The sequence below is a fragment of the Grus americana genome, chromosome 10 (assembly GCF_028858705.1).
Source record: "Grus americana isolate bGruAme1 chromosome 10, bGruAme1.mat, whole genome shotgun sequence".
NCBI lineage: Eukaryota > Metazoa > Chordata > Aves > Gruiformes > Gruidae > Grus > Grus americana.
Window position 1 is genome coordinate 10,670,453 of NC_072861.1, and position 25,929 is coordinate 10,696,381.

The window sequence follows — 25,929 nt, forward strand, 5'->3', positions numbered from 1 at the left end:
TGAGTGTCTTGCATCTAGGATTGTCATGAACTTGTCTTGTTCCGCGGGTGCCCAGTGGCTGAATGTTTCTGGTAGCCTTCAAAGCTGCAATGCAAGCCTGGCAGGATGGTTGAATGAAGGGGAGAGGGAAAGCAGACACTTAAATTTTATAAGCAAACTAGTTATTTGAAATTTCAGTGGTCAAGTGGGCCCAGTTCTTAAAAAGGTACTTTCCAATATATGTGTATGTGTGGAAGGTCTGAATGCTCCAGAGTTTCATTAGTCTGATTTTTTTCTTCTTTCTCTGTTTTTTTTTTTTTTTAAATCTTAGAGTAAATTAGAACTGTAACAAGATGAATGTCACTCAGCTAGATCCTGGTGGTTCTTCAGATTGTGTGAAAACAGAGGAACAAAACCTGCATCCATCAAGCTATTCAGTATTTGCACAGGTGAAATAGGTCTAGACATGTAAAATAACTGTTCTGATGGTTTGGATAGAACTAAAAGTTTATTACTGCCCAGGGAGTTGCAGATTTTTAATTCCTGGCCCATGAGGTCTTTTCAGCCTTGTAGAAAATTGCATAAACTGTCATCTTCTCTAGAATTTAAAAATAAAGCAAATAAACTTTCATCTATCTGGATCTTGGGTTAACTGCAACAGGGATATCAGCTGACCTAGGTAACAGTGCTGGCATTCTCAGGGCTTTCTTTTCATTCATAACATTATAGTTTTTATAGGTTCCTCTAAGACAACAGAATATTTGACATTGAGTGTTGTGTGCCCTTGAGGGAGAGCGCTTGCTTTTTGGGTGGGTGCAGGGCTTATGCTACGCTGGCAAGTTGCTGATAGCACCTCTTTTGCCCTCTTACCAAATTTGCAATGCTAGTAATGAAACTGAAACTTTTTGCAAATGTGACCCATCTAGATGACGATCAAAATTCTTGTCCCTGAAGAAATGACATACTAATCATGTACGTGGGAGGCCTCAGTTTTTCTGTTGGTGTTTTTTTTTTTTAAATAGTCTTATAATAGACTGCTTTCACCAAAAAGTGGGCTAGGTCATAGATGTGTGGTTTTTTTTCCCCCCAAAACATCTAGACTTCTGCCCACCCCCATCCCACAGCCTCTTCTGGCTCACTGTTTTGGGTTATTTTGTTACCACAGTAAAACTGAGAAATTGCGGTATCTATTAAAAATCAATACTGATTGGTAGCTTTGAGGAGATTTTTCAATGTACAAGAGGTTCCTCAGTAGTCTTTGTAAAGAGTTGTCTTGTATCTTTCTGTACACTGAAAAAAAAAATACTTTTCAAGAGATTAAAAGCAGGGAGGAATTACTGGGAATGTTTGATTTGTGCAAGTTTACATTAGCTTATTAAAGTCAGTAGTTCCTGACTTCAGAAGCTATCAAAACCCATTGGTTGGGCTTCTTTGGTACCTGGCTGTAGCGTGAAGATGGGCGTGTTTGACTACTCGTTGTTGAAAGTTTTGGACTGTGTGGAAGGCTGAGTGTTTTAGTATGTAGAAAACTTGCTTTGACAACAATATTGTGTTGAAGGCTGAGTGGTTAGTGAAGGGTTTCCATAATGTGTGATCCCCTAAGTCAACATGGTACTTTTTTCAGGGGTTTCCCTGACTCCAGCGGCTGCGGCATCCCTGCTGATTCCACCCGAAAATGAGTCACTGCTTTCACACTGCACTTTTCAAATTCAAACTGGTTTATTTTCAAGAGCTCTGACTGTGGTCTGAAGCAAATGACACGTGATGTAACCATTCTTTTTCTTGCAGTGATCTTAGGGAAGAAGAATACCAGTTTGTGGCTGGTGATCATAAACCAAAGTGGAACCTGTGCTCACGCAGAGCATAGTTGGCCTTCCCCGGCAGGACTTTTTGTGTGCTCCCATTACAGTTTTGTTTGTTCAGGCCCTTAATGATTCTTCCAAATCATTCACTCAAAATCTAAGAGCTGAAGGCTGCTTTACCTTCCTTCTCATAAAAGAAGTGTTACTTTATCAATATTAACAGGAAAATAAGCACAGGAAGACTTGAAAGCATATTGTCAAAGTTTCTAAGGAAAAAAACCCCACAACCAACAAACATTTAAGGTGATGAGATGAAGCATGAAATACCCAGAGACTAATTTTTAGTGTTAGTGGGGAAATTTTAAACCCCAACATTTTTTGGCAAGTGTAACCCTACATCACTAGGAATGCTGTTTCCAAAGATACTTGCTTATATTGTGAAGATGATAAGCTACAGAGGAATAAACTGAGTAACACTTTAGCAAAAATACGGTCAGCATCAGATGCAAACATGTCATGTTTTAAGTAGAGGGCTGCTCTCTCTGGCAGCTCTCATAAGCATTGAAATACCTACTGTAGGATTTTCAAACAGTCCTGTGTTGTTTTCAGTAACATCTGAGAGTGATTTGTTATCACAAATTACTGCTCTCCATCTTTAAACCAATCTCTGTATAAAGTATTGCAGAAGTCTACAAATAGTTGAATGTTTGTCAAGCTGGATTGTTAAACAAATTAAAGAGGAAACTCATGTCTGTTGTCCTGAATTGTATTGTGTTTAAGGCCTCAAATAAAATTTCTGGCATGCATTTTTATGTATTATAAAAATGGTATCACAGCTGGAATTTAATGCAGAGCTGCTGTCAACCTGTTTAATGGGAGGGATCTCTTGGCTTCCAAATGGAATTAGACCTCCCAGTACTCAATTGTTGCAACTGTCATATGGATCATAGGCCTTCAGAAAGAGATGAGGCTTGGCCAAATACATGTGCTTTTTCATTGTGAATTCATGTTGGGCTTCCTTTGAAAAGAAAGCAACGGCTATGGAGCCACTGCAGTATGGTATTTACAGCTAACATAAAGTTGAAAGCCTTCAGTCTGTATGTCTTCAGCCATGTATTTGCTGCTAAACTGGTTCTTGAATTAGTGTGCAACAATAGCGGAGATGGTCATCTGCCATCCTCATCTCCAAACACAATTCCTTTGGCCGGGGAGGCCTTGGTGAAAGATGAAACAGTCATCAACATCGGTGAAGGAAGTGTGTGTGGCGGGGGGGAAAGATTGACTATATATCTAGAAATCTCGTATTGGAAAATCTTTATTTTAATATGAGTGCTTAATTGCTTTTCTAGAAAACACCTTAGGAAGAATTCTTCACATATTCTATAAGCTTAAGTGCGCTGTGTTTTCTGTTCTAGGGTGACACACGGCTCCTTCAGCTCCCCAAACCAAGCATGTTGGATGCGGTTTCACATTATGGTGGCAGTGACTGTGAAGCTAGCCTAGGTCTGATCTCCACATTGCCCTTGCTTACTCCTCTGAACTAGGGTGGGATTTAAAACAGCATTTCAGTAATTTGTTTTCAATATAATTCTGCAAAATTTATATCAGCATATTTACAGGGGTGGTAAATCACAGTATTGATGGTGAGAGTGAAGGCTACATATAAACCCTTTATTCCCTTCCAATTACAGCTGTCTGTTCTATACTTTGTGCCACATACTTATTCTAAAAGAGATGTTTGCTTGGTTTTTTGTATGAGCTAATAGAAATAGCTGGAAAAATTGTTTTGAGTTGCAGAATTAGAAATCCTATTGCTTCGTCAAGGTGGGTTTTTTTGTTTGGATAGGTTTATCCAGTCACACAGTTTGTTCAAACAATCTAATTTAGGCAGAGCATCAGCTAATCAAGGGAAAAAATGTAAAAAGCTAGAGAAGAATGAATGGAAAACTGAGGAAATTACTTAGTCTGCTCCTGATAGGTGTATTTGTTTCATTGTAATACAACTTCAGAGGTTTTTGTGTAGTCACATTTAACAAAATCACAATTTAGGCAACCATAATATAAAGGAAAACACAAATTGATGTGTGCTTAAGTAAGGGCATTAGCTGAGACAAGTCCTCTTTGCTTTCAGTACCTGTCCGGTTATAGCATGTCGGTACAAGTAGCATCTTTTGTAACCTGTTCTGTAGATTAGTAAGTTTAGGGATCAGCAAAAAGCGTATGTTCTGTTCCTCCAGCTGGCTTATTTAAAATGCTAAATATTGCAGCACTGAAAATCTCACAGTTTTACACTGACATTTCAGCACTTATTTACCTATGTCAGGATGCAGTGGAACAGCTGTATTTGGGAATATATGAGTTCTCTTGCAAGTTTTGGTGAACTGAAGTTTGAAACAAGCCTCAAACTTCATGTTTTCAGGTGTTGCTGCTCTTCTACTAAATACAGACAATGAAATCATGATTGACCTACTTCACAATTTGTGATTTCTGTGTGAAGCAAGAAACGTTTCAGCTTACATCATTCATTCTTAAGTATTCCTCTTCATCCAGTTAAGAGAAAATAAAACCAGTTTCCCTGATCAAAATGCGAATATTAGATCTAGAATTTGCCAAAAAAGAAAAAGCAGGTTAAACTGTTGTTGCTTAGGTAAAAATAGAAAGCTACGGTTGGAAGAAAAGTGACTCAGTAAGCAGCATGGTGATGGCAAAATAGGATGTCAGCCAAAACGCAGGAAGCAAGATGGGAACACCCAGATCAGTTTAACAGTCTGCATTTTACGCTCTGAGAGTGGTAGTTTCTGAGATTACTGCAGGAAATTTAAGATTTAAATTAATTTAATGGGATTTTATTTCTGTACTTGTTAAGCTGTTTGAAGCTAAATAAGTTTTAGTAAAATGTGATTTGTAGGTTTTGTTTTTTTCCAGTCTGATTTTAAGACCAGTGTCTTTTTGGTAACTTTACTTACGATAAAGCTGCCTCGAGATTAGCTCTGGGTGCTGAGAGAGGCATCCAGCAGAAGCGTGTGGTAGGTGGGCAGCGAGACACACATACCGGGAGTTACTGTGGTGCTGCAGTCCGGAGTGGAGCTGCTGGCCCTGATTGGTACTGATTGAATTTTATTGCTCTGGAGCTCTGGAGTAACTTCATCAGCTGCCACGTAGCTGTGTCTTGATTTTTAAAAATCCCCCCTTACTTGTAAGATAGGGTGCTTAGTTTTGTTTTTCTAATTATAAACTGGCATAACAACACAAAAGCAAGTGAATTTCTTCCTATTCTCCTAGACAAAACTAAGTAGATCCTGCAATTTTTTTATAGCTTATACTCTATTTTCTTTGAATACTAGGTATGCATCAATTCTAATGTAAAGTTCCGATGCTGCCATTTCCTGCCTACAGCTGAACGGCTTTGATCATCAGGGTAGTGGTTTGGTTTGGTACCCTGGAAAAAATCAGGAGACAGCAAGAATAAGATGAGGTACTGTGCTGATCTCCTCGTGTTTTCATAATGGCTGTCCCCAAGCTCAAAGATCTAGAGCCCTAAGAATCTAAAAGAGGAGTCAACATGGGGAAAAAAAAATCTGTGTAGGAGTATTCCTAAGATAAGGTAACCAGTTCATTGCATTTGCTTTAATCTAAGTAAACTTTAATAGCTTGTTTCTTGAAGCAAGTAGACAATCTCATAACTTTAACCCTTGATAGCTTAAATTATACTTAAACTCTTAATATTGCAAGGCTTTTGAAGCATGTGACTTCAGAGATAATTACAGATTTGTAATATGCCGACACAACATGACTGCTCACTCAGAGAATCATGAATTTGGGGGGTTCAAGGGCAACTTTCTTTTGAAGTGAAGCACAACGTGGAATTAATTAACCGAAGCATCCATAGGTGTTTCTAATTCCACAAGAGAAGCTGTTAGTCAAATGTTTACATTGTGTTTCATTTCCTTTACAGTAGTTTCTTGAATCCCTGCCTTACTCTTAAAATGTGGAACTACCTTTAACCTACTTCTTGGAATAGTGAGATAATAAAACTTACTCAGAGTTGACTGTTTTGGAGGAAGGGCCTGCAAGCTTTTGCTGTAACTGTTTAAATGCAGAGCGTTGCCTTTGCTAGGAGGGGATGGGTCTGAACGCTGACAGCGCAGCCGCGTTTTCTCCAGTGTACCTGACTCTCCTGCCACAGGACTCTTTAGACTGAAGTGTTTCCTTATGGACTGCCTCTAGTAAAAGTACCACAAAAAAAAAAAATCCAAGTACTTAAGTGATATTTTTAGTCTTTCAAAAAAACTGTAGCACGTGAAGGAAGCAGAGAGCAGAGGTGGGCAACCGTGCCCCGGTGCCTGCTGGACAGCTGGGCTAGGGCAGGAGCAGGGCTTCTGTCATCTGGGAATCGAACAGCCTACACCATGCACTCTGTATTTTGTTTGGTGTTTGGCTTACTGGGCTTCAACTTTCTGAGAAGTGAAATAGAAATCTGATTACTTTAAGTTGCTGGCCTTCAAAATCTATTATGGATGCCTAAAGATTTTCCAGGGAAGGTCTGGACTGTTAGCGTATTTGAAGGCAATTATTAGTTGTTTCATGGACTCTTTAAGAAAAGAGCCTTCCAATTCAGTGGAGGTCAGAAGTAAATGGATACTCAAGTTGAACAAAATTGTCTTTGAAGAGCTCCCCTGAAAAGAGGGGGACAAGCTCGGTAGATGTCCGTGGTGCCCAGTGCAGTGTGAAAGGTGCTAGGACAATAAACAGTGTGGACGGAGGGAGATTACAGTTGTAGCACTGCCTGGTCATGACAGGAGGGTGGCACAGGGCAGGAGAATCTGTGCTGGGGCCGTTCACTGCCTCGCAGTCCTCAGGCAGGACGGGGCAGCAACTTGCAGATCATCTTCTAGCGGTCCCTGGAGCGCAGCAGGTTACGTGATACCAAATGTCTTCGTTTCCTGTCTAAGCCTAGAAAATAGATTAAATGCTCTTCTGATACATGTGCTTCAGGAAAACGGTTTCTGTAGTTACTACCGAAAATGCTGCAATAGGAAAGGGAAGGGAGTTGGTCCACACAAGTGTGACCTAGTTGGGAAAGGAGTCGGCTGGGCACAACTGGATTAACTGAAGTTCTGGGAGAGTCCCTGGGTTACAGTTAAGTGGATTTGTGATTCGCTAGTACCACATACCTAACTTCCATAGATGTTTTAGGATGTGAACCAATTTAACTTTTGGGGGTGGGGGGGCTTGAGTTCTTATTCTTTATTCCAGTGCTTGTGCGTGTGTGTAGTGAACAGGAGAGGACGAGGATTTGAAGACTCTCTTTATGGCATCTCTGGTTAAATGGGCTTTTCTGTTTGTCCAGAAGATGTAGAAAATCAGTCTTTGAGGTTGGTATGTAAGAGACAAAGGAAGACAAAATGATGTGCCTCCAGGTTTCAGTTCTCTAGTATTGGATGGTTTGGTTTATGTGTAGTAGCTTCAGTCTAAAATTATATTTTTCACTTTTTCCCTCCTAGAGTAGTCTGTTATCTGCTGCTATCTCTTGTGACCACCTGATCAATAAACTTTAGTTTCAATCTATTCATTAAAGGGCTGTAATGTCTTGATACTTTAATTCCTATGTACTTGTGTCAACTAACTGGATTTTTTGCTATTTTAAGGGGAATAAAACCCAGACACTGCTGGGATGCATATTTTATGCTATATACTTTGCATGTTCCATTGCTAGAGATGAAGCAGAATAATAATCATATTTGTATAGTCAGATTATAGGATTGAGGTTATTCTATGCACAATATATGATGTGTGTCTTAAATGGGCTGATTCATACACAAAAGCAAACAATTACAGCACACACAGAGTAAGACTTTTTTTAACTAAACACTGAGTTTGCTGTTTCTATAAATGTCATTCCACCCTTGTCCTCAATTACATCAACTTGCATCATCTGTGTCTGTTGTATGGGAACAATTACTGGGCTTCTCAATATTTATAGGGTGTTTTCTTTTATGAAAACTCTTAGAAGTTGCTAAATGATATAGAAATCTAGTGGAGCTAAAAAAAAAGTCAATATGCCACATGAACGTTGCAGGAGAACATATTTCTCAATATCCATTGGTATTAATGCTTTAATTTTTTTTTTTAAGTCCAGGTCAAATACCTGGTTTGTTACATTGCTGACATTTTAAAGTGTTGGCATAAATGCTGTTATGAAAACAGTAGCATTTCCTAGTTCAATACTTACTATTTATCATCCTTGAATGAGATGCAGTTTTTATTTTGAAACATGGTGGTTTTGTAACTGCAGCCAATACAAATGTCTCTCTAGCTAGTTGGGGCTCCTCTTCCATCCATAAGGCAAGAAACTGGTTGCCTCTGAAGTAATAGGTCTGATACAGGGACAGAGGCAGTATTTGCAAATTGAACTTAATAGTAAATTTTGTCTTAAAACTAAGTTTAGATAACGTAATATTATGTATGTATTCTGAATCTCGAGTAATGATTATTTCAGATTTATTTTCCTTGCTTTATTCAGTAGATCTTGCTTATTTACTAGATTCACTGGATCTTGCATTTGAATGTGCTTAAACTATCTATGGCTTATGTCAATTTGTTGTATGTATCTGTGAAGACAGTGAGCATTTTAAGTACACAGTATAAGCTTTGGTATCAGAATTTTTTAATGTGGAAAGGGGGTGGGCTTTTTACATGAATTTAGCCAGCTCAGCAGAAGCACTCAGGATAATTTTTGTAAAGTCCAGTAGTTTTTGATCAAATGTGGATTCTTTCTAAAAAAAAGAGCGCCAAATAATAGGTCTATTGCTTCACATAGTAAGCTGCTAGTGTTAATTAAAAGGCATGTCTATTTTATTGTTACTTGTCATTTAAGATTCTCTAGTGTAAATTTTCAGGTATCACATCTTACTGTGCACGTTTCTGGTACAGTAAGAAGGTGGAAGAAGATAGGATCTGTCAGCATAAGCACATGCAGATCTTGATCAAGCTCTGTAATTTTTTCTTTAAAACCATAGATGTTTTTACATATTTTAACTAAACAGAATTCCTCTACACATTTTCTTAAGGATAATTCCCCTTCTGTTTGGTCTGCTAAGCATGAGGCAATTCTTGTTTAAATTAATATCACTCCTGCCGAACACTTTCTAGATTTTTGGAACTTCTGTGTCAGAGTAGGAAAAATACCCCAATAGTGATCCTTCCTGCTGTGACTTTCTTAACATTACTGTGGCCTTTGGACGTACAAAGATGAGCACGAGGCTTGTGTTAGCAGCAAGATAATGCTGCAACTAATTTTTTTTTTGTCAGCTGTAATACCCACATCCTTTCAGAGTCTTTCCAAATCCCATTTCCCTATCCCTAAGCATGACATGCCTATTGTTCACCAGACTTTCAGCTGAAAAAAACCCAAAAATTGCAGGTACCTAATTTTGTAGGTGACTCATACCACTACTGAAATGTCTTGTCCTCTCTGTTATTTACCATTCCTTTAATCTTTCATGCACCCTTTATTAGTCACTTTCTGCCATCCATCAGATGAATGACCATTTTAACTCACGCTAGATGATTTAATGTATTGTTCACATGCCATATGGGGTCCCCCAGGGTAATTCATCTATCTTCTGGCTTTTCTTCTGCCTGAGGGCAGGCGGTGACCAGATGAATTATCCTGGCAGCACCCTGCTCTTCCGGGGCCTGTGATCCCTTCCTGGCCGGGGTGCTCCCCAGGGCGGGGAGCAGGCAGCCGGTGTGGGCGACTGTTTTGGAAGAGCCACTTCCCCGCTCCGCCCTGGAGGATGGAGCCACAGGACTTGTGCTGATTGTGGCAGTCCAGTGCCTGGCACCTTTTCAGAGATGTGTGCATGCAGATGTGGCACATACGGCACGGGTCAGGAATGCTGTACCAGCCATGTGTGCCACGGGCAGGTGTGGATGTGCAGCGGGAAGATAGTCCCATCCCGGCTGTAGCCTGTCCCTGCCATCCAATGTATTCTTTCAAAAAAGGGGAAGAGTCAGTAAAGGTGAGGACTCCTGTGCAATGAACTTGAGTTCCATGGCAGAGAGCTGACTTCTCTTATTTACATTATGTAGATCCCTCAAAATAGGCTGTAAGCCCTGGGGTCCGTGGAGTACAAGCCTGGACTAGGCAAATATGTATGTGCAAAAGCTAGTTTTACACACTTTACAATTTACATATGCAGGTAATTGCGCATTTAATTGGAGCTTTTGTTTCATGCATCCTTTCTTTATGGATCTCTCAAGTCTGTCCTGCCATGTTTGCTAAATGATCTGCTATTAGGGAATGAAGACAAAAAAAAAGACTTTTGAATTCTTTTTTTCCCAAATGGAAGGGTATTTTATACATGGTAATCAGAACATGAATAGCAATTAACTCTGTCCCTGTGGCAGTTTTTGTTTTGGTGGATGACAGAGGACATAAACTAAAATTGTTAAGATGTCATGTGCTTTTGTTCCCCTAAAGCATAAAAATAAAGAACCACTGACAGCCTTGCCTCCACCTGCTTTTCTTTGCTGCTCTTAAAATAGACTTTGAAGTGAATGTATTTTAGCTTTCTTGGAAAAGAGATTTTTCTGTAACCTCTCCAGTAACTAAATAATTTTGAAACTTAAGAGTTTCCAAGCAGAGAGGGGAATGACACAATCTGGTTGCACTTGAATCTGTTTGAATGCTGCGTGACATCCTCGTGATGATGGAGGAGGAGAAGGGTGCTCTACAAAACACCATAAATCTGGGGACTGGTGCATCCTACCTCTGCAGAAATGGAGTGTGCCAGGGTAATTCATGAAGAGCAATGCCAGCTGCTGCTTTGTCTGTGGAGACTTGTTGAGTTTTAATTCTTTGCACAAGTTTAGACTGAACATGGTACAAACCGATGAATACTCTGTATGTTCTTGTGAACCTTTCCTATGTGTTAATGGTAACTAAAAATGGACATCTCAAGCTTTGCTCTCAGCAGGAGAGACTTGCAATAAAAGTCTTAAAGAACATTGTGTCCTACTTTTTCTAATAGAAGTAAATCTATTTTTTTTCTTATTCAATTTTTATGTATTTTATGAGGTATTGTGGCTTCTCTTTCTCTCTCTCACGTGATACTAATGGTGTGCAGTCATACTGCTCTCAGACTTCTCTCACTAGAGCCCAGGAAACTTTTTTCTTCTAGAGAAGCTGTGATCCAGCTGTGGTTCACAACACAATTGTTTCTTAGCATCACTGAAATCTGGTGCATTGACCAGTTTCTACATGAAGCTTTCTTTAGAGTATTTCTAATTTTGTCTGCTTGTAGTGACAACGTTATGAGATGAGGAAAGATGTTTTGTTGTGGTACAGTAACTTGGGCCTTACGGGGAATGCAGCCAGGCTGATACCAAGATCCATTTCCTATAGCTCTTGTTTTAAGTGTAAATTGAAATAAACTGCTGGGTCAGCCAACAGTTGAAAGCTTGTTATACAGCAGATGTCATTATTTTTTGTCTTTTTGAAATGACAGATACTTTGGATGAATACTTTGAGTATGAAGCTGAGGAGTTCCTGGTCTCCTTGGCCTTGTTGATCACCGAAGGTCGAACGCCTGAGTATTCAATCAAGGGCAGAACAGAGGGCTTTCATTGCCCACCAGCACAATCAAGTCAGCCGCCAACAACTAAGCATGAATGCAGCGACAAACTGGCTCAGGTATGACGGTACTCATTTCATTTCAAGTGGCGTGGCGTGCATCCTTGCTACCCTGATTAAAGTCAGCTGAGAACCCCGTGGTATGTTCACAGTTAAGCATGAATAACAATTGCTTTCTGTCAGTCCTGCATTCACGAGTGTGTAATTCAGTATTGTACTAATAATAGATCTGTCCTTAAAGTGAGAGCCTTTTATCCTTGAACATGAAATTCTGCACGACTACCTGAATGCAGTACCTATTTGAGTCTTTATTATGCAAACGGCTAGTGCTATACTTAGCATTTGTGGTCTGGGTTGGTTTTTTTTATTTTGTTTTGAGAACATGTAGGCTGACTTGCCTAACTTTTTGCTTTTTCCAGGTATTCTTGAAAAGTTAGTGATCCAAAAAACACGAGCACATCAAATCTAGCTAGTCTATTTGGGAGTAAGGTTGGAGCATCTCATCTCTCAAGTTCCTAAGTACTGTGTGAATTTAAGTTGCTAGTCATGCAACAGTTAAGCCTACTCCAAGACACAGAATTTATAAAGATACTGCTTGAGTGTGTCTATCCAAGAGGATGACTTGTGGAGAGAGAAGTACAAGGTAGAAAAGTATAGTGGTTGGGGAAATGTGTTTTTATGACCGCTCTTAATTTTCTACAGAAGTTGCCCAAACAGCAGCCATAAAGGATTTATTAATTATTTTTTGTTAAATAGCTTTGGAATCATATCTCTGATTTGGTGAAATCTAGTTTACAGAATTTGACCCTTACCCTTTTCCAGTACTTTGGAACATGTTTTTAAAGTAGATTTAAATCTGACTAGTATTTTTATGGCTTGCATATGTTGACATTTTTCCTTTCCCTCAGTGTCGTCAAGCCAGGCGAACCAGATCTGAGGTTATGCTACTGTGGAAGAACAATATTCCAATCATGGTAGAAGTGATGCTACTTCCAGACTGTTGCTATAGTGATGAAGGGCCCACCACCGAGGGGAATGATTTAAATGATCCTGCAATCAAACAAGATGCGTTGTTGTTAGAAAGGTGGATTTTGGAGCCAGTTCCTCGACAGTAAGTTGGATATTAGGATTAGCTGACAGTTGCAAGAATCTTGTCATGTTAAAGTCCTTCAAGTAATTGTTTTCAGTTGGTTTTGAACTGGCTTTTTGCCATGAGGACTGATCTAAGGAAACCACTGTTTACCTGTGATATCTAAGCATCTTTTAATGTTAGTCTTCCTGTACTCATACTTTCTGCAGTGCGCATTATGCAATGCAGAGTATGAAATGCTCCTAGCTGAAAATGGTAATTTTGATAAGTTGTTATGTTAAATTGTATAAATTATTATGTAGATAAAAACAAACCCAAAATGTTTGAGGAGTTTCATTGTTTTGCTTAAGTCAGCTGTGTTTTATTTTCAGAATGAAGATCTGAAAATGTTCTAGTTCTAATAGTTCTCTGTGTATATCCTTACCAACATCCATGTGTTTCTCTTGATACGTTTTAGGAGTGGAGATCGCTTTATTGAAGAGAAGACCCTTTTATTGGCTGTTCGTTCTTTTGTTTTCTTCTCTCAGCTAAGCGCATGGCTGAGTGTTTCACATGGTGCTGTTCCCCGAAACATTCTGTACAGGTACGTCTGGGATGCAAAAAAAACTTTGTTTGTTGTTGGCAGGTTGTTGTAATTTTCTTAAAACCATTCTTCCCTCCTGTTGTCTTGTTTGCTTTCAGAAGGTGCCATGTTGTTGGCCCAGTACTTTGGTGGTTGTATAGGATTCAAATGCTATGCAAAGTGCAGCAGTTACTGGTGTCTCTAGTGCTTTTTCTTGGACGTTTGTATTATGAAGTAGATAATTAAAGACTCTTCGTTTAGATGTTTCTGTAAATGCTCTTCTGTATTGTTTCAGGGTGAGCGCTGCAGATGTGGACTTGCAATGGACGTTCTCCCAGACACCAACTGAGCACGTCTTTCCTGTTCCTAATGTTTCTCACAATGTGGCCTTGAGAGTCAGCGTCCAGTCCTTGCCCAGACAATCGAACTACCCAGTTTTGACCTGTAGTATTCACACCAACCTTAGCTTTTACGAGAAGCGAATGCAAGAGCGTAAGTTACATCAACACAGTGATTCCAGTGCGGCACAGCAATGCAGTACCTCCAGTCCGCAGCGCTTCTGTGGGAAACAGACATGGACAATGACACCTGAAGGCGTACTTAATGGAAAAAAGACACCTGAATTTACTACATCTATCAGAAATTTAAAACTTTATCCATCTACTGGACTTGGATCTGACTTTGGGGCATCGCAGTCTAAAGTTCAGTGCTATAATGCTACGGCAGACAATAAGATACAGTCTCATGAAACACCTGTCAGAACTTTTAAATCCTTTTCTCTAGTTGATTCTCGTGTTTCAAATAGTCATTGTTCTCATCAACCCACAGGAGAAACCAATCCTTTGATAGGCTCTCTACTTCAAGAGCGACAAGAAGTCATCGCAAGGATTGCTCAGCACTTGATTCACTGTGATCCAGCTACTTCACCAGTTGTTGCTGGACGTCCATTCAACATACATGAAAATGGCTCAGCTACACCGAAAGCTTTTCGTAGTACTTACGGAGACGAAAACTTGCCAAGGAAAGGCAAGGAAACCTCCCCTGTTTCTATTGCCAACTTAGACAATGCAGTACAAGAAGATGGTGGTGAAGACAAAACTAGAGCAATACCAGAGATCCCACTGCTCAATGCCCGTGTTCCAGTGAACCACTGTGGCCGTCAGTCTGCAGGAGAGAGTAATCCCCTGATCGATTCTCTGCTCCAGGAGCGGCAGGAGGTGATAGCAAGGATTGCCCAACACTTGATTCATTGTGATCCAGCTACTTCTCATGTTACCGGACGTCCATTCAAAGTGCATGAGACTACCCCAGTTACATCCAAAATTTTCCGAAGTACGTATGAAGATGAAAATTTGCTGAAGAAAGGCAAGGAACCATCTTCTGTTTCTTTTGGTAAATCTGATTTTTCTTTGTTAGAAGACAGCAGTAAATCAAGGATGAAGACACCTGATACTCCTATCAGTCCTTCTAGGTTTGATGGAGAATTGAAGGCTTCTCTGAAACTCCAAGCAAGAAGAAAATTGGTTTTAGCAAAACCCAGTGAAGCTGTCCGAAATGCATTTCATCAGACTTCAAATAAAACTTCTCATGCATTTACTAACATTCACACATCGTCATCATGTATTAAAGAAAATAAATCTGAATTGCCAGATAAATTGGAAATGTTACATTCTGGTTATGCACAGAAAGACCAGATAACCAATAGAATTAAACAGTGTTCAAATTTCAGCAGCGTTGATGAACAAATTTGCACAAATAAACTTAAAGAAAGAACAATAGTTAGTGAGAATGACAAGGACTGTTTTAACAATTTACAGATAGATAAATGCAAAATACTTGAAGGTACAAAAAAAGCAACTGTGACGCAGGTATCTGACTCTTTGCACAAAAATGAGCTCAAGTGTTTAGATAAAGACTCAAAACCCCCAAATATTTATGAGCAAAATACTCAGCTTATTAGTATTGAAAATTATTTAAATAAAGACCATGACAGTTTCAAAAACAAAACCAAACAAGATAAAACGAAAACTGCACATGATGAGAATGAAGACCCAATAGGCCTTGATTTCCAAAGCAGTTCTCAGAAGAAACCTACAGAAGATGGTGCAGTTAAGTGTGAGCGACTGAAAAACCCAGATGTACAGGTAAATACAGCGAGGAAAAGACCAATTCCTATAGCTGCCCTTAGATAGCTTGTACCCTGTACCTGCTAGGGACCAATATAAAGAGGGATTTAAGTCTGATCGCAGTAAGCAGCGTGTAACTGTTGTTGTCTTGGCGGTCTGAAGTAATGTTTGGCCAGTAGTGCCTCGCCCATATATTCTTAATTATAAGTTTAACATTGAGAAGAACATTGTCTTATTCTGCTCACAGTGATAGCGTTGTGAATGACAGTTTCCATAGGCAGTTAGGCATTTTGTCTTTTTATAAATATACCAGTGTCTGAATATGGTATGTGATCTTCAGTGGGCAGTCTGTGTGATTGTAGATTGAGTCAAGGGGAATTTATACGAAATATTTCAAAATATGTTAGTGTGATGCAGATCCACCTGGTTCAAAAGCCTTCTCCGTTACAGCAAGCAAAGTATTACCATGATAGGCCATTGAAATGTCCCATTGATATCTTGAGTAAATTTGTTTTTCTGACAGAAAGCGCCATCTCTAAAGCACACAAACATATGGCGGAAACATAATTTTCGATCCTTGGATGGAACTTCGACCAAGGCTTTTCATCCCAGAACTGGATTACCTCTGCTTTCAAGTCCTGTAAGTTATTGTTGAAATTATAACTTATCTTTTAAATGAGAAAGGAGGTATAAAAAAGAACATATATAGATATAAAAAGAACATCTGCATATGGTAGAAAATCTGACAGATTACCTAGGTGAAGTGTGCGTGTTTACTTTCAGTGTCAGAGTGAATACTCTTGCAAGTGGAAATTTGAGAGTTAACACTCAAACGAAGTTTAACAGTAATCTGGAAAAGAAAATATTAGAGGTAGTTGTTCAGATCCTATCAAGATTAACAAAAGGTAACGTTCAGGTGCTATTTTAGAGCACAAAAGAAAGCATTTTGAGGATTAGTGTTTTAAGCGTAAGCTAACATACTTTGTCATTTAAGAGTTTGTGTGAGTTACTAATAGCTGATTACCTATTATTCCAAAGCTTTTGTTTCTGTGAATGGTTTGTACGATATATTCTTCAGCAATCGGAGATATCGTTGAATAACTAAGTGATACAAAGGTACTGTGATAAGACAGAAAGACATTGGGAAGTGTTACACTTCTGGTAGGTTGTTGGAAGTTTTAAAGAAAAAGGCAGTCCCAGCTAAAACTACTGAAGTAGTTATGTTCTGTAATTGATGTGTGATATGTTTTATTCTTCAGTGCTTGTAAAGGCTGGCGTGTTTTCAGGGAACTTGGATGGAAATTGTTACAGCTTGTTTATTAGTAATGTTCTGTACTGTTCCAAAGAGACGTCAGCCTCTTTAATGAGTCTTTAAGTACTTCCTGTTAATCAGAATTTACAGTCTTGTCATTAATAATTTTAGAATTTTCTTCACTAAGTTCAGAATGTATAGGAATTACTCTCTTCTGCTCTGTTTTTATAATCTTGTAATGTCATGAAAATTCTTGGCAAACTTGTACTTGCTTGGCAAAATTGTCCTTACTAGAGGTACAGTTTTCAAATTAGCATCTTCTTTCCCTCTTCAGGTTCCTCAAAGAAAAACACATTCTGGGTGTTTTGATCTGGATTCATCACTGCTGCACTTGAAATGTCTGTCTGCAAGAAGGTATGTTTTATTTACCAGAAACTTTTTTAAGAATTTTTGGGGAGATACAATGTATATACATACCTGTGTGCAACAACAAAGCACGTTAGCAAAGACAAAAAATGGGTGCCGTTCAAAAGAATCCTTATTTTGAAAGAAGGCTTTGCAGCTGAGTTCCCCCAGGGGTCTCCAGGTTAGCATGGCTCTGGGACATAACTGTGGTATGAGAAGTGCTGACAGGACGAACTCTATCCCATGCAGGGGGACGTATGCTGTAAGATACACTTGAATTTTCAAAGAGAAAAGATAGTAATTGTTGATTCTTCTTCAAATCAGTGTTATTTTTGTGTTATGTTTTGTTCTTAGTGTTGAACAGGTTAAACAGTTTGCCTTAATTTGTTCAGAGAACTTAACTTTTAAAATGGATTAACCATGGAGCACCTCTCCTGTGAAGACAGGCTGAGAGTTGGGGTTGTTCAGCCTGGAGAAGAGAAGGCTCCGGGGACACCTTATTGCAGCCTTCCAGTACCTAACGGGGCCTACAAGAAAGCTGGAGAGAGACTGGTTACAAGGGCATGGAGTGACAGGACAAGGGTTAGTGGCCTTAAGCTGAAGGAGGGGAGATTCAGATTAGATAATAGGAATTCTTTACTGTGAGGCTGGTGAGGCACTGGAACAGGCTGCCCAGAGAAGCTGTGGATGCCCCACCCCTGGAAGTGTTCAAGGCCAGGTTGGATGGCACTTTGGGCAGCCTGGTCTTGTGGAGGGTGTCCCTGCCCATGGCAGGGGGTTGGAACTAGATGGGCTTTAAGGTCCCTTCCAACCCAAACCATTCTATGATTCTATGACCTTTTATACATTAATATGTGTAACATAAACAGCTTTTAGTACGGTAATTTGATGTTGGAGGCAAAAATACCTGCATACAAGAGAAAATAATCTGATACTTTGGGTTTTGCTAATAGAGTTATTGAACAACCTAAACTTTTATTGTCTTTATCCCTTGTAATGTAAAACTTGTGAAAGTATTTTAAGTTAACTAGAAAATGTTTTGCTGAAGTATTAACCGGTGATGTTCAACTGTTACTTCTTTAGGACAACATTTTGTAATACAGTAAGCAAATGATTCTTTCTAGAGCTGTTTATACCCAGAAGACAAAAGCAAATGTGTTTATCCTTCATATTTATTCTGTCTTTTTTTTAATAGCCCACAACAATGTATAAACAGAGACAGTGATCCAGAGAGCCATGGGAAACCATTTCTAAGTTCTAGTGCTCCACCAGTAACAAGTCTTAGCCTTCTGGGAAACTTTGAGGTATTGCATGTTCTCTAGAATTCTTGTGGTATTTTTAGTATTCTTCTGCACCGCTTTTAAAAGTGCATTACTGTGAATATTTCCAGCCTGATTACAGTGTAAAAGTTCATAATTAAATTGAATAAAATTTGTTTTAATTTCCAGGTATAAAGACACATTTCACACCCCAGACATCTTTTGGAGATTCAGATACAATGAGTTGCTTATAACTTTTATGTCCCACTGTGGTCAAGTTAGGAGGTGTTCTGTTGACTTAAATGAGATTTAACAACCTAGAATTGTTCATGTTTATAATGTATATACTTAGAAAAAAGGATTTACGTTTTCACTCTCAAAGCCTACTTAATACGTTACAAAATCTGCGTTAAATCAGCGTAGTAAACAGAACGTATTTGAAGTGTAGCCTCCAGCTTTTCACTTCATGTAGCCTATCAAATATCAACAACTAATAGCTATTGTGTTAACAGGTTGTATCGTACTCCATATTTGAAATATGGAGTGAATATGTTAAGGAAAGTTACAGATTCTAGATTGTTGTTTTTTTTCCCAGACAGTATATGTCAAGGAAAATTATGCATAGATTCTGCTGCAATAAAATCCTCTGTGGCCTTTTGCACAAGTTTCAGTAGGATGAAGACTGGATTTGGATGATACTTTCTCTTAAACTGCTATCATCTTGCCGAATGTTCTGCTGTTCATCATGATTTTGTCCTCAGTGTTGATTTTTGGCAGGTCATCTTACGAAAGACCCAAGTTCTTACATAAACCTGTCGCCTTGTTTGCTGCTTAGTTTTGCTATATTTTATTTGAGGCGTTCCCAACCTGAGCTGTATGTGTTTTGTTTTTCAGGAGTCTGTCCTGAATTTTCGCTTAGACCCGCTCGGTGTCGTGGAGGGTTTCACAGCAGAAGTGGGAGCAAGTGGAGTCTTTTGTCCCACGCACATGACTCTGCCAGTTGAAGTGTCATTCTACAGTGTTTCAGATGATAATGCACCCTCCCCTTACATGGTAAGTGTGTGGTTGGATTTATTTTAAATAAATTCTGCTAGGTGAGGAATGAGAGTTTGGTGAGTAGAGGGTTCAGGAAGTAGGGATTTGCAGGGACCTGGGTTATTTTCAGCGGCTTCTGATAGAATTTTCCTGTCGCTTCTTCCTGTCCCTAGCTAGTGCTTTTCCTCCCATTGCACTGCCCCAACATCCAGCTGCTCTCATCTTGGGATATTGAATGTATTTGTCTGCCTCCACACTGGAGTCATCACCCCCCACCATCTCTTTTTATCCGTCTAACTTAAAATAGGTAGTGAGGCAATAGCTGGACTTGATGGGATGCATTTTGTTGTCCCAACAAGCAGCTGCCCTGGGCAACTAAGCACTCTGCCAGCAAGCGGCTTAGGTGCAGGCCAAGGTGCAATTGCTGGTGGAGACCTTAGATGCAGAAGCTATTCAGCCCTTTCTTTTAAAGCAAATATTGTCTGAGCTAGTGTGACAATGCAGAACTCTCACAAGCTGCATGGTTTGCTGATGTTTGCACTGACGTGGTATTTGTGTTCTTGGTATCTGTGTGCCAATTCTGTTCTACGTTTCTACAATGACAGCGCAGTTTTTGGATGTCTGGAAGTACTTCCTGGTAAAAAGCGAAAGGTGTCTTGCATGCTAGCATGCATTCAGTCAGATGGCTAGATTTGTTCTGAACGCCTGCTAAGGAACTCCAGTGTTACCTGGATGGCGGATCTAATTTTTAGAGGTTTAGATATGTGTATGTCTGTCTAAAATATGGTAAATATTCTACTTAAACATGTAAGTTTAAACTGAACGTCTGATTATCCCTGTATTTAGATTTTAAATTCATAGCACTGACCATATTTCTGACCTTCTGTTTTTAAAAATATTCAGAAAATGAAATGGCTTTGAAGTTAAGTTTGAGCAATATAGTTTAAATTTGTATATGTCTTCTCTTAACCAGTGCAAAGAAGTATCTGCTGTTTTGCTTTCATCTTTCTAGATTATGTCATGGGCTTTTCCAGGAGGTGAAGGGATTCTGATGTTCCTCAAATGGTTAAAGTAGCATTGCTTATTTTCCTAGCTGGGTTTCATTGTTTCAGTCTTTTCCACGTGCTCTAAACATGCTATTATGGCCCATCTCCCAGGATTAATACAACATTTGTATAGTGCCTCCGTCATCAGAAACATTGTTTCTGTTTGTATAGCTAGTTTCTCTCCTCTGGGGTCTTTTTTGCTGTTTGTTGGGGTTTTTTGGGTTGGTTTTTTTTTTTTGGTTAAGCCCAGTGCAGTGGGGTACAACAGTTGTGCACTGCAGGTTAATCGAACGCGTGCTCTAGGGCGGTACCCTAAGGGTGGCCTCAGCACAGTTGCAGCGCCTGTGGGACACTCAGATGCTCACAGCTGGTACAAAAGCAGATGTCATCATTGGTAGGGTTTGAATTAGAATGGAAGATTAAGGGCATCTGCTGCCTTTGAAAAGCACAAATTAGTTCTGTGAGATTTGGAGTGTTATTGGTGCGACTGTAGGTGATACAAAAATGGAAAGGAGGAGACAAATCTTCTATTTGAACTTAGAGGCAGCTTTGAAAAGAAAGCTATGTTTTGCAATAGTTCCCTGACTGCTAGTTTGAAGATGTGGAACCTTGGCTCTTGTTTCAAGAGCAGAACGTACCCCTTATTGCACACCTTTTAATGATGTGCCAAAGTATCTGTAAGGCCCCTACTGTTGATTTTTAACTGCATCTTAAATGCGTTGCCTTCTCTAGTTTTAATTTTTATGCATTACTGATTGTTTTTTGAATAAATACAATTACATGAATAGAATATTTTGATTTGTTTATATGTCTCCCTGTGAACTAAATGTGTGGGTTTTTTTTTTTTTTCCTAGGGTGTAATTACTTTAGAGTCCCTTGGTAAAAGGGGTTATCGGGTACCGCCTTCAGGAACAATACAAGTGGTACGTACTCAGCAGATAAGGGTGCCTTGAAACCACTAATATCAAGAAAGTCATGCAGAGGAGATGAGGTTATTGGAGATGAGCATGAAGCTAGCAGTGGAAGTGTGCATCTCTGTAGGTACTGTAGTTATTCAAAGTAGAAATCTGTGTGTAATCTGTGGGACAAAAAAGACTCCCAACCTTTGAACCCATCTGTGCTGTGAAGAGACTTAAAATCAGTTACTGAAGATTCAGAATAGTCGGGGATGCTGTGGCTTTGAAGAAGTAATGGAGAAGTAATTAGGCCACAGTCCAAATTCTGAAATCCTTCTAAAAGGATTAAGATTAAATACTCAGTTGTTTCTAAATTTTGTAACATTTTAATACCACCTATTTTTTTTGTAATAAAATCAGAAAGCAAATCACGGTCATTTCTTAGAACCAATGATCTGCCTTTTTCTTTTATAAAACCAGTCCAGGGTAACAGATTGGTAATTTCAGGTTTGAAAGCAGAGCCCACCACTGTGCTGCTTCCTGTGAGCCTATTGTATCTAGAAAACAGTGTAGACAAAAAGCCACCCACGAAAATAAACAAAAATGGGGATGCAGATCAGCAAAGTAACAGTAGTCATATACTAGTTTTTCATTCAGATTAAGTTGTGTTTAGTATTATATTTAAAAATGGGAATTGCTAGTAGCTGAAGTGTTGAAAAACAGAAAAACTGCAGAATGATTTTACAGAAATGTTTCTGTGTAGCACCAGAACAAAGTGCATAGAGAATGGTGACTATTTTGGCACATGGGGTTTGGTTGGTTTTTGTTTAAATTTGTCATCTCTGAAGAGTATTGTATTGAAGTGTTTGTCTTTTCAGACCTTATTTAACCCTAACAAAACTGTGGTGAAGATGTTTGTGGTGATCTATGACTTGAGAGAAATGCCAGCTAATCATCAAACATTCCTACGGCAAAGAACTTTTTCTGTTCCTGTGAGACGAGAAATCAAGAGAACTGTCAATAAAGAAAATAGTCAACAGACTGAAGAAAGGCTACTACGCTACCTCATACATCTGAGGTAAGCTCTTCAGAGTTTAAAAAAACCTAACCACACACAAAAAAGAACCAATCTAAAACCAAACAAAATCAAAACCACAAAACCCAAGTACCTGCCAGAATTTATCTTGTGATTTCTTTCCCAGCCAGCCTTTCTGTATGCAGACTTAATTTTTTTTTAAATAAGGATGCTTTTAACTTGGTCTTTAAGCTAGACAGTAGAGGAAGAAGAGCTAATAAATAATTTGGATTCTGCTTGGGAGAAACACAGTTAAAATATAAAGCTCTTTCTTGGCATTGAAGTATTTTGTATAGCCTTGTAAAGCTTAATTCTTTTTTTAGCAAGAGAGATTTAGTTCTGGCTGGATCAATGTACTTTTTCTGAGATTACAGGAAATAGTGAGTGTGGATGGATGTTACATGGGCAAAAGCCAAAACTAAGGATCAATGTAGACAAGGTGGCCAGTGTTCTACACACATGCCTCTTCACAAGAATAGCTTGTAATGTGAAAAGCATTCTGAGTTACTCCTAAAAATACAGTGTTTAGTGGGAAAAATGTAAATACCTGTTTCATGATGCAATACTGCTAATAATGCCTTTCACTTTATAAAATATTCACACCATCTCCCTTAAATGATTTACAAAGCACTGCCTGAAACCAGATACTGTGCTGCTGCTCGGGATGTTCTGGAGACTGCAGTTCGAAACAAAGGAGGAATGATGGATTTACTCTCTCCTTCTGCAGTTTGCAGACTTTTGTCTGCATTATTGTAGTAAACAAACCACGTACGTGCAGACCCAGTGCTTTCATTGCAGCACTTGGAAACCCAACGGCAGCTGATATTCTGAAGCGAGCAAGCAGAACAAAATCAAATTTCTTAGACTTTTCTCTTTAGCTTGTTGTAGAATTACTTCTGGTATGTGTTACTTTCCCTAATTAGTGGCATTGATTGCTACCAGCAGACTTTTGAAACACAACTTTGTCTAGGGCAGTGATTCCAGGCCAAGCTTTCCTGTTAAATGAAAGCTGACAGTCATAAAAAAATGTGTTGGTTTGCTGGAGTGTGAAAATACCATCATGATGAGGCTGTTGAACTATGTTTTCATTCTGAATTGTAGCCTAGATTGAAATTCATCCTTTCAGGCCACACAAACTTGCCATGTCTAACTTAACCACCTTCTAAAAATTTTCTTGTGGGGTAAATTCTGAAAAAGAGCATGTAGCCGAAATAAAAGGCTCTACTCACTTGTAGTGTTGATCTAACTGATGCAGAGGAACTGGGGACAGCCATCAGCTGCAGAGGTAGGCAAAAGAAAATCTGTGGCCAACTGGCTCTGTTGTACAGGCATGAAGAGTAGTAGATTTGTGTCCCCTTTCAGTTTCTGCTTTAATGTAGTTTGTGAATTTGTTGGAGACAGACCCAATAATTACTTCTATTTGAAGGCGAACCTACTTTCTTCTCTGTTGTCTTTTATAGCTAGAAGATTTTTATGAGTTTCCTATTTCTGATACCTGCCGAGAGACAGAAATGTAGCAGATCTGATGCTTCTAGTTTTGAAATACCTGTACAATTTAGCTCAGCTTTCAGCCCTCTGGTAGGGATCAACTCATGGATTTATAATGGGTAATTGGAAATGCATCCATTTCTGGCTGGAAAAACAAGCCGTCTGATAATTACAGTGCTTAGCTGCTTACTTTGGAAAAGTGAATACCTCCAGAGTATGCTTCAGAGATGAACCCAAACAGTGGGTCCTTTCTCATAATGGAAGAACTGCTAAACTCCTTGAAATACTACAGTAGTTTATGTTGATTTGTCTCATAGTTGATTATACAGAGTATTTGAGATTTTACAAAAGACTCAGTTGTCAATCTAGTAGCCTTCTTTACTAAAGGTGATTTTGATTAGGAGAGCATAAAAAGTCTTAGTAGTATATTAATTCATATGCAAGTTGGTTTTCAAATGTCATATTTAAAAGCAGAAATGTTTCCTTAAACCCATTTTACTGAAAATTTGTGTACAAACCTAAAAAAATTTAAGCTTTTTTTTTTGTTACTCAGGTTAGCTTAGAACAGCCTTTCAGTTTTAGTTGCAGTTGTTGTTGAAAACAAGCATCTTAAGCTTACATGTTGAAATTTTGCTCAAAAAAACAAATGAAGTCACCACCAGTAAGCTGCATTGTGGTTGCATCTGCTTGTGAGCCTTTAATCACGGTTGTCAGCACTCACATTATGAAAGCTTCTTTTCAAGTGGTAATTCAGCAAAAATGCTTGCATAGGTCTGGAACTTAACATTGGCGGCCAGATTTTCTACAACACTCTTTTTTAAAGTGTCAGATTTATTGTTTATGCAGCTTCTGCATGCAGGTTTGTATGTTTGAGGTACTGTTCAATATGCCATTAGGTGTATTTGTACCCGCAGCTACAACATGTAGCTTGCACGGACAAAAGAGCTTTATTCACTGTAAGAAAATCAAGAGTTGCACCTGCAGTTTAAGTCGTTTCTTGAAGATGGTTTGAGGATAATTTTTTTGTTGCATGTAAAGCAATGATTTTTTGCATTGTAATTAAATTTACATGAGCATAAGAGATCTGAGTCCAGCTCTGCTCGCGCCTCGTTTCTGCCCACTGTTGTGAGGGTGATTGACCATCCGTTGATTTCTAGTCACGTTCTGGCACCCCTATAAAGGGCAATTAAACAGTTGACCTGCCCACAGCTCAGCATTTTTCAAGTTTTTACAGCTTGGTCAACAGCTTTAGTTACTGACATATTGCCTCTTTTAATTGCATGGAGCATAATTGTTGTTACTGACAGCTAAAGAGGGGTTGTTACTGAAGGCTAGGTGGAGGGTAAGCTTGAAACTGGTTGTTAAAAGTAGTGATTCCTCAAGGTGTTGAGAAACTTTTTTTTTTTAAAAATATTTTTGTAATGTGTGATATGATACATTTATTGGTGGAAGCTGAAGATACCTGCTATTACTGATTTACTAGTTGCTTTTTGATCTTTCTTATCTCTCAGCATTTGTCTTGATCTAGAAATTTGTATCCTTGTCCTAATTGATTTTACTTACAAATTTTGTAGATTGTGTTGTATAGTCTTTTCCACTTGCAAAATGTGTCTTGCCACATACGTTTTTCTGATCTTCCTGCTATATCCTGTTTCCATGGCTTATTCTGTTTTTTGTGAATTTTGATGACCTATAAAATATATATATAGGGGTTTTGTGCTTGTATTTGTCACTTCTTCAGTAATGTTTATCACTTTCTTTCATCTGCCAGACTTTCTTGCTCATCTGATATTTGTGGTTTTAAACCTTCCTGTCTTTTGACAGTCTGTTGATACTGTTCCTAGGACAGCGTCTGTCAGAGACCTCTGTTTTTCTCGATTCCTTTACGCAGAACTATTGGAGCTGCCACAGCTCTGGAGCCAGTCCCATGCTGGCCACGCCATCACCACCCCGCAAAGGTGTACGTAATGGTTGTCTTTTGATTATTCCAATGTATTTGCATGTATGAAAAGCAACACTTCTAAATCCCAATTACTATGATAAGAGAGAACCCCCCAACTCTGTTGCTGTCCCCCACTCATCCTCCTTCAATCTTTGTGAAATGTCACGGTCAGAAGAGCCGTGTTACAGGGAAGCATCATTTACTGGGCAAAGGGAGTCTTGCAGGATTCTCACTAATAGAAAAGAGTAAGCTCAAGAAGTTTAAAAATAGACCTTGCTAATTATTTCCTGATAGATCCATGTGTAAAATGGGAATTGAGCTCTACTTTATGATGG

At 39.0% G+C, this 25,929-nt stretch overlaps 1 protein-coding gene across 10 annotated transcripts in view; it reads left to right on the plus strand.

The window, feature by feature from the left end:
- ATOSA (atos homolog A) overlaps positions 1–25,929 on the plus strand; it is a 47,209-nt gene that overhangs the window by 19,102 nt on the left and 2,178 nt on the right. For 3 of the 10 annotated variants that reach the window (XM_054836561.1, XM_054836564.1, XM_054836565.1), the window contains exons 2-12: positions 11,294–11,478; positions 12,327–12,529; positions 12,966–13,091; positions 13,366–15,214; positions 15,720–15,836; positions 16,783–16,862; positions 18,049–18,157; positions 19,007–19,165; positions 21,048–21,116; positions 21,968–22,167; positions 25,497–25,612. In XM_054836561.1, the coding sequence (XP_054692536.1) occupies positions 11,294–11,478; positions 12,327–12,529; positions 12,966–13,091; positions 13,366–15,214; positions 15,720–15,836; positions 16,783–16,862; positions 18,049–18,157; positions 19,007–19,165; positions 21,048–21,116; positions 21,968–22,167; positions 25,497–25,612 (3,213 nt within the window). Of the gene's footprint in view, positions 1–3,196; positions 3,285–11,293; positions 11,479–12,326; positions 12,530–12,965; positions 13,092–13,365; positions 15,215–15,719; positions 15,837–16,782; positions 16,863–18,048; positions 18,158–19,006; positions 19,166–20,159; positions 20,219–21,047; positions 21,117–21,967; positions 22,168–25,496; positions 25,613–25,929 lie in introns of those variants that run through there. The other 7 variants (XM_054836560.1, XM_054836555.1, XM_054836557.1 and 4 more) reach the window with 6 other exon arrangements.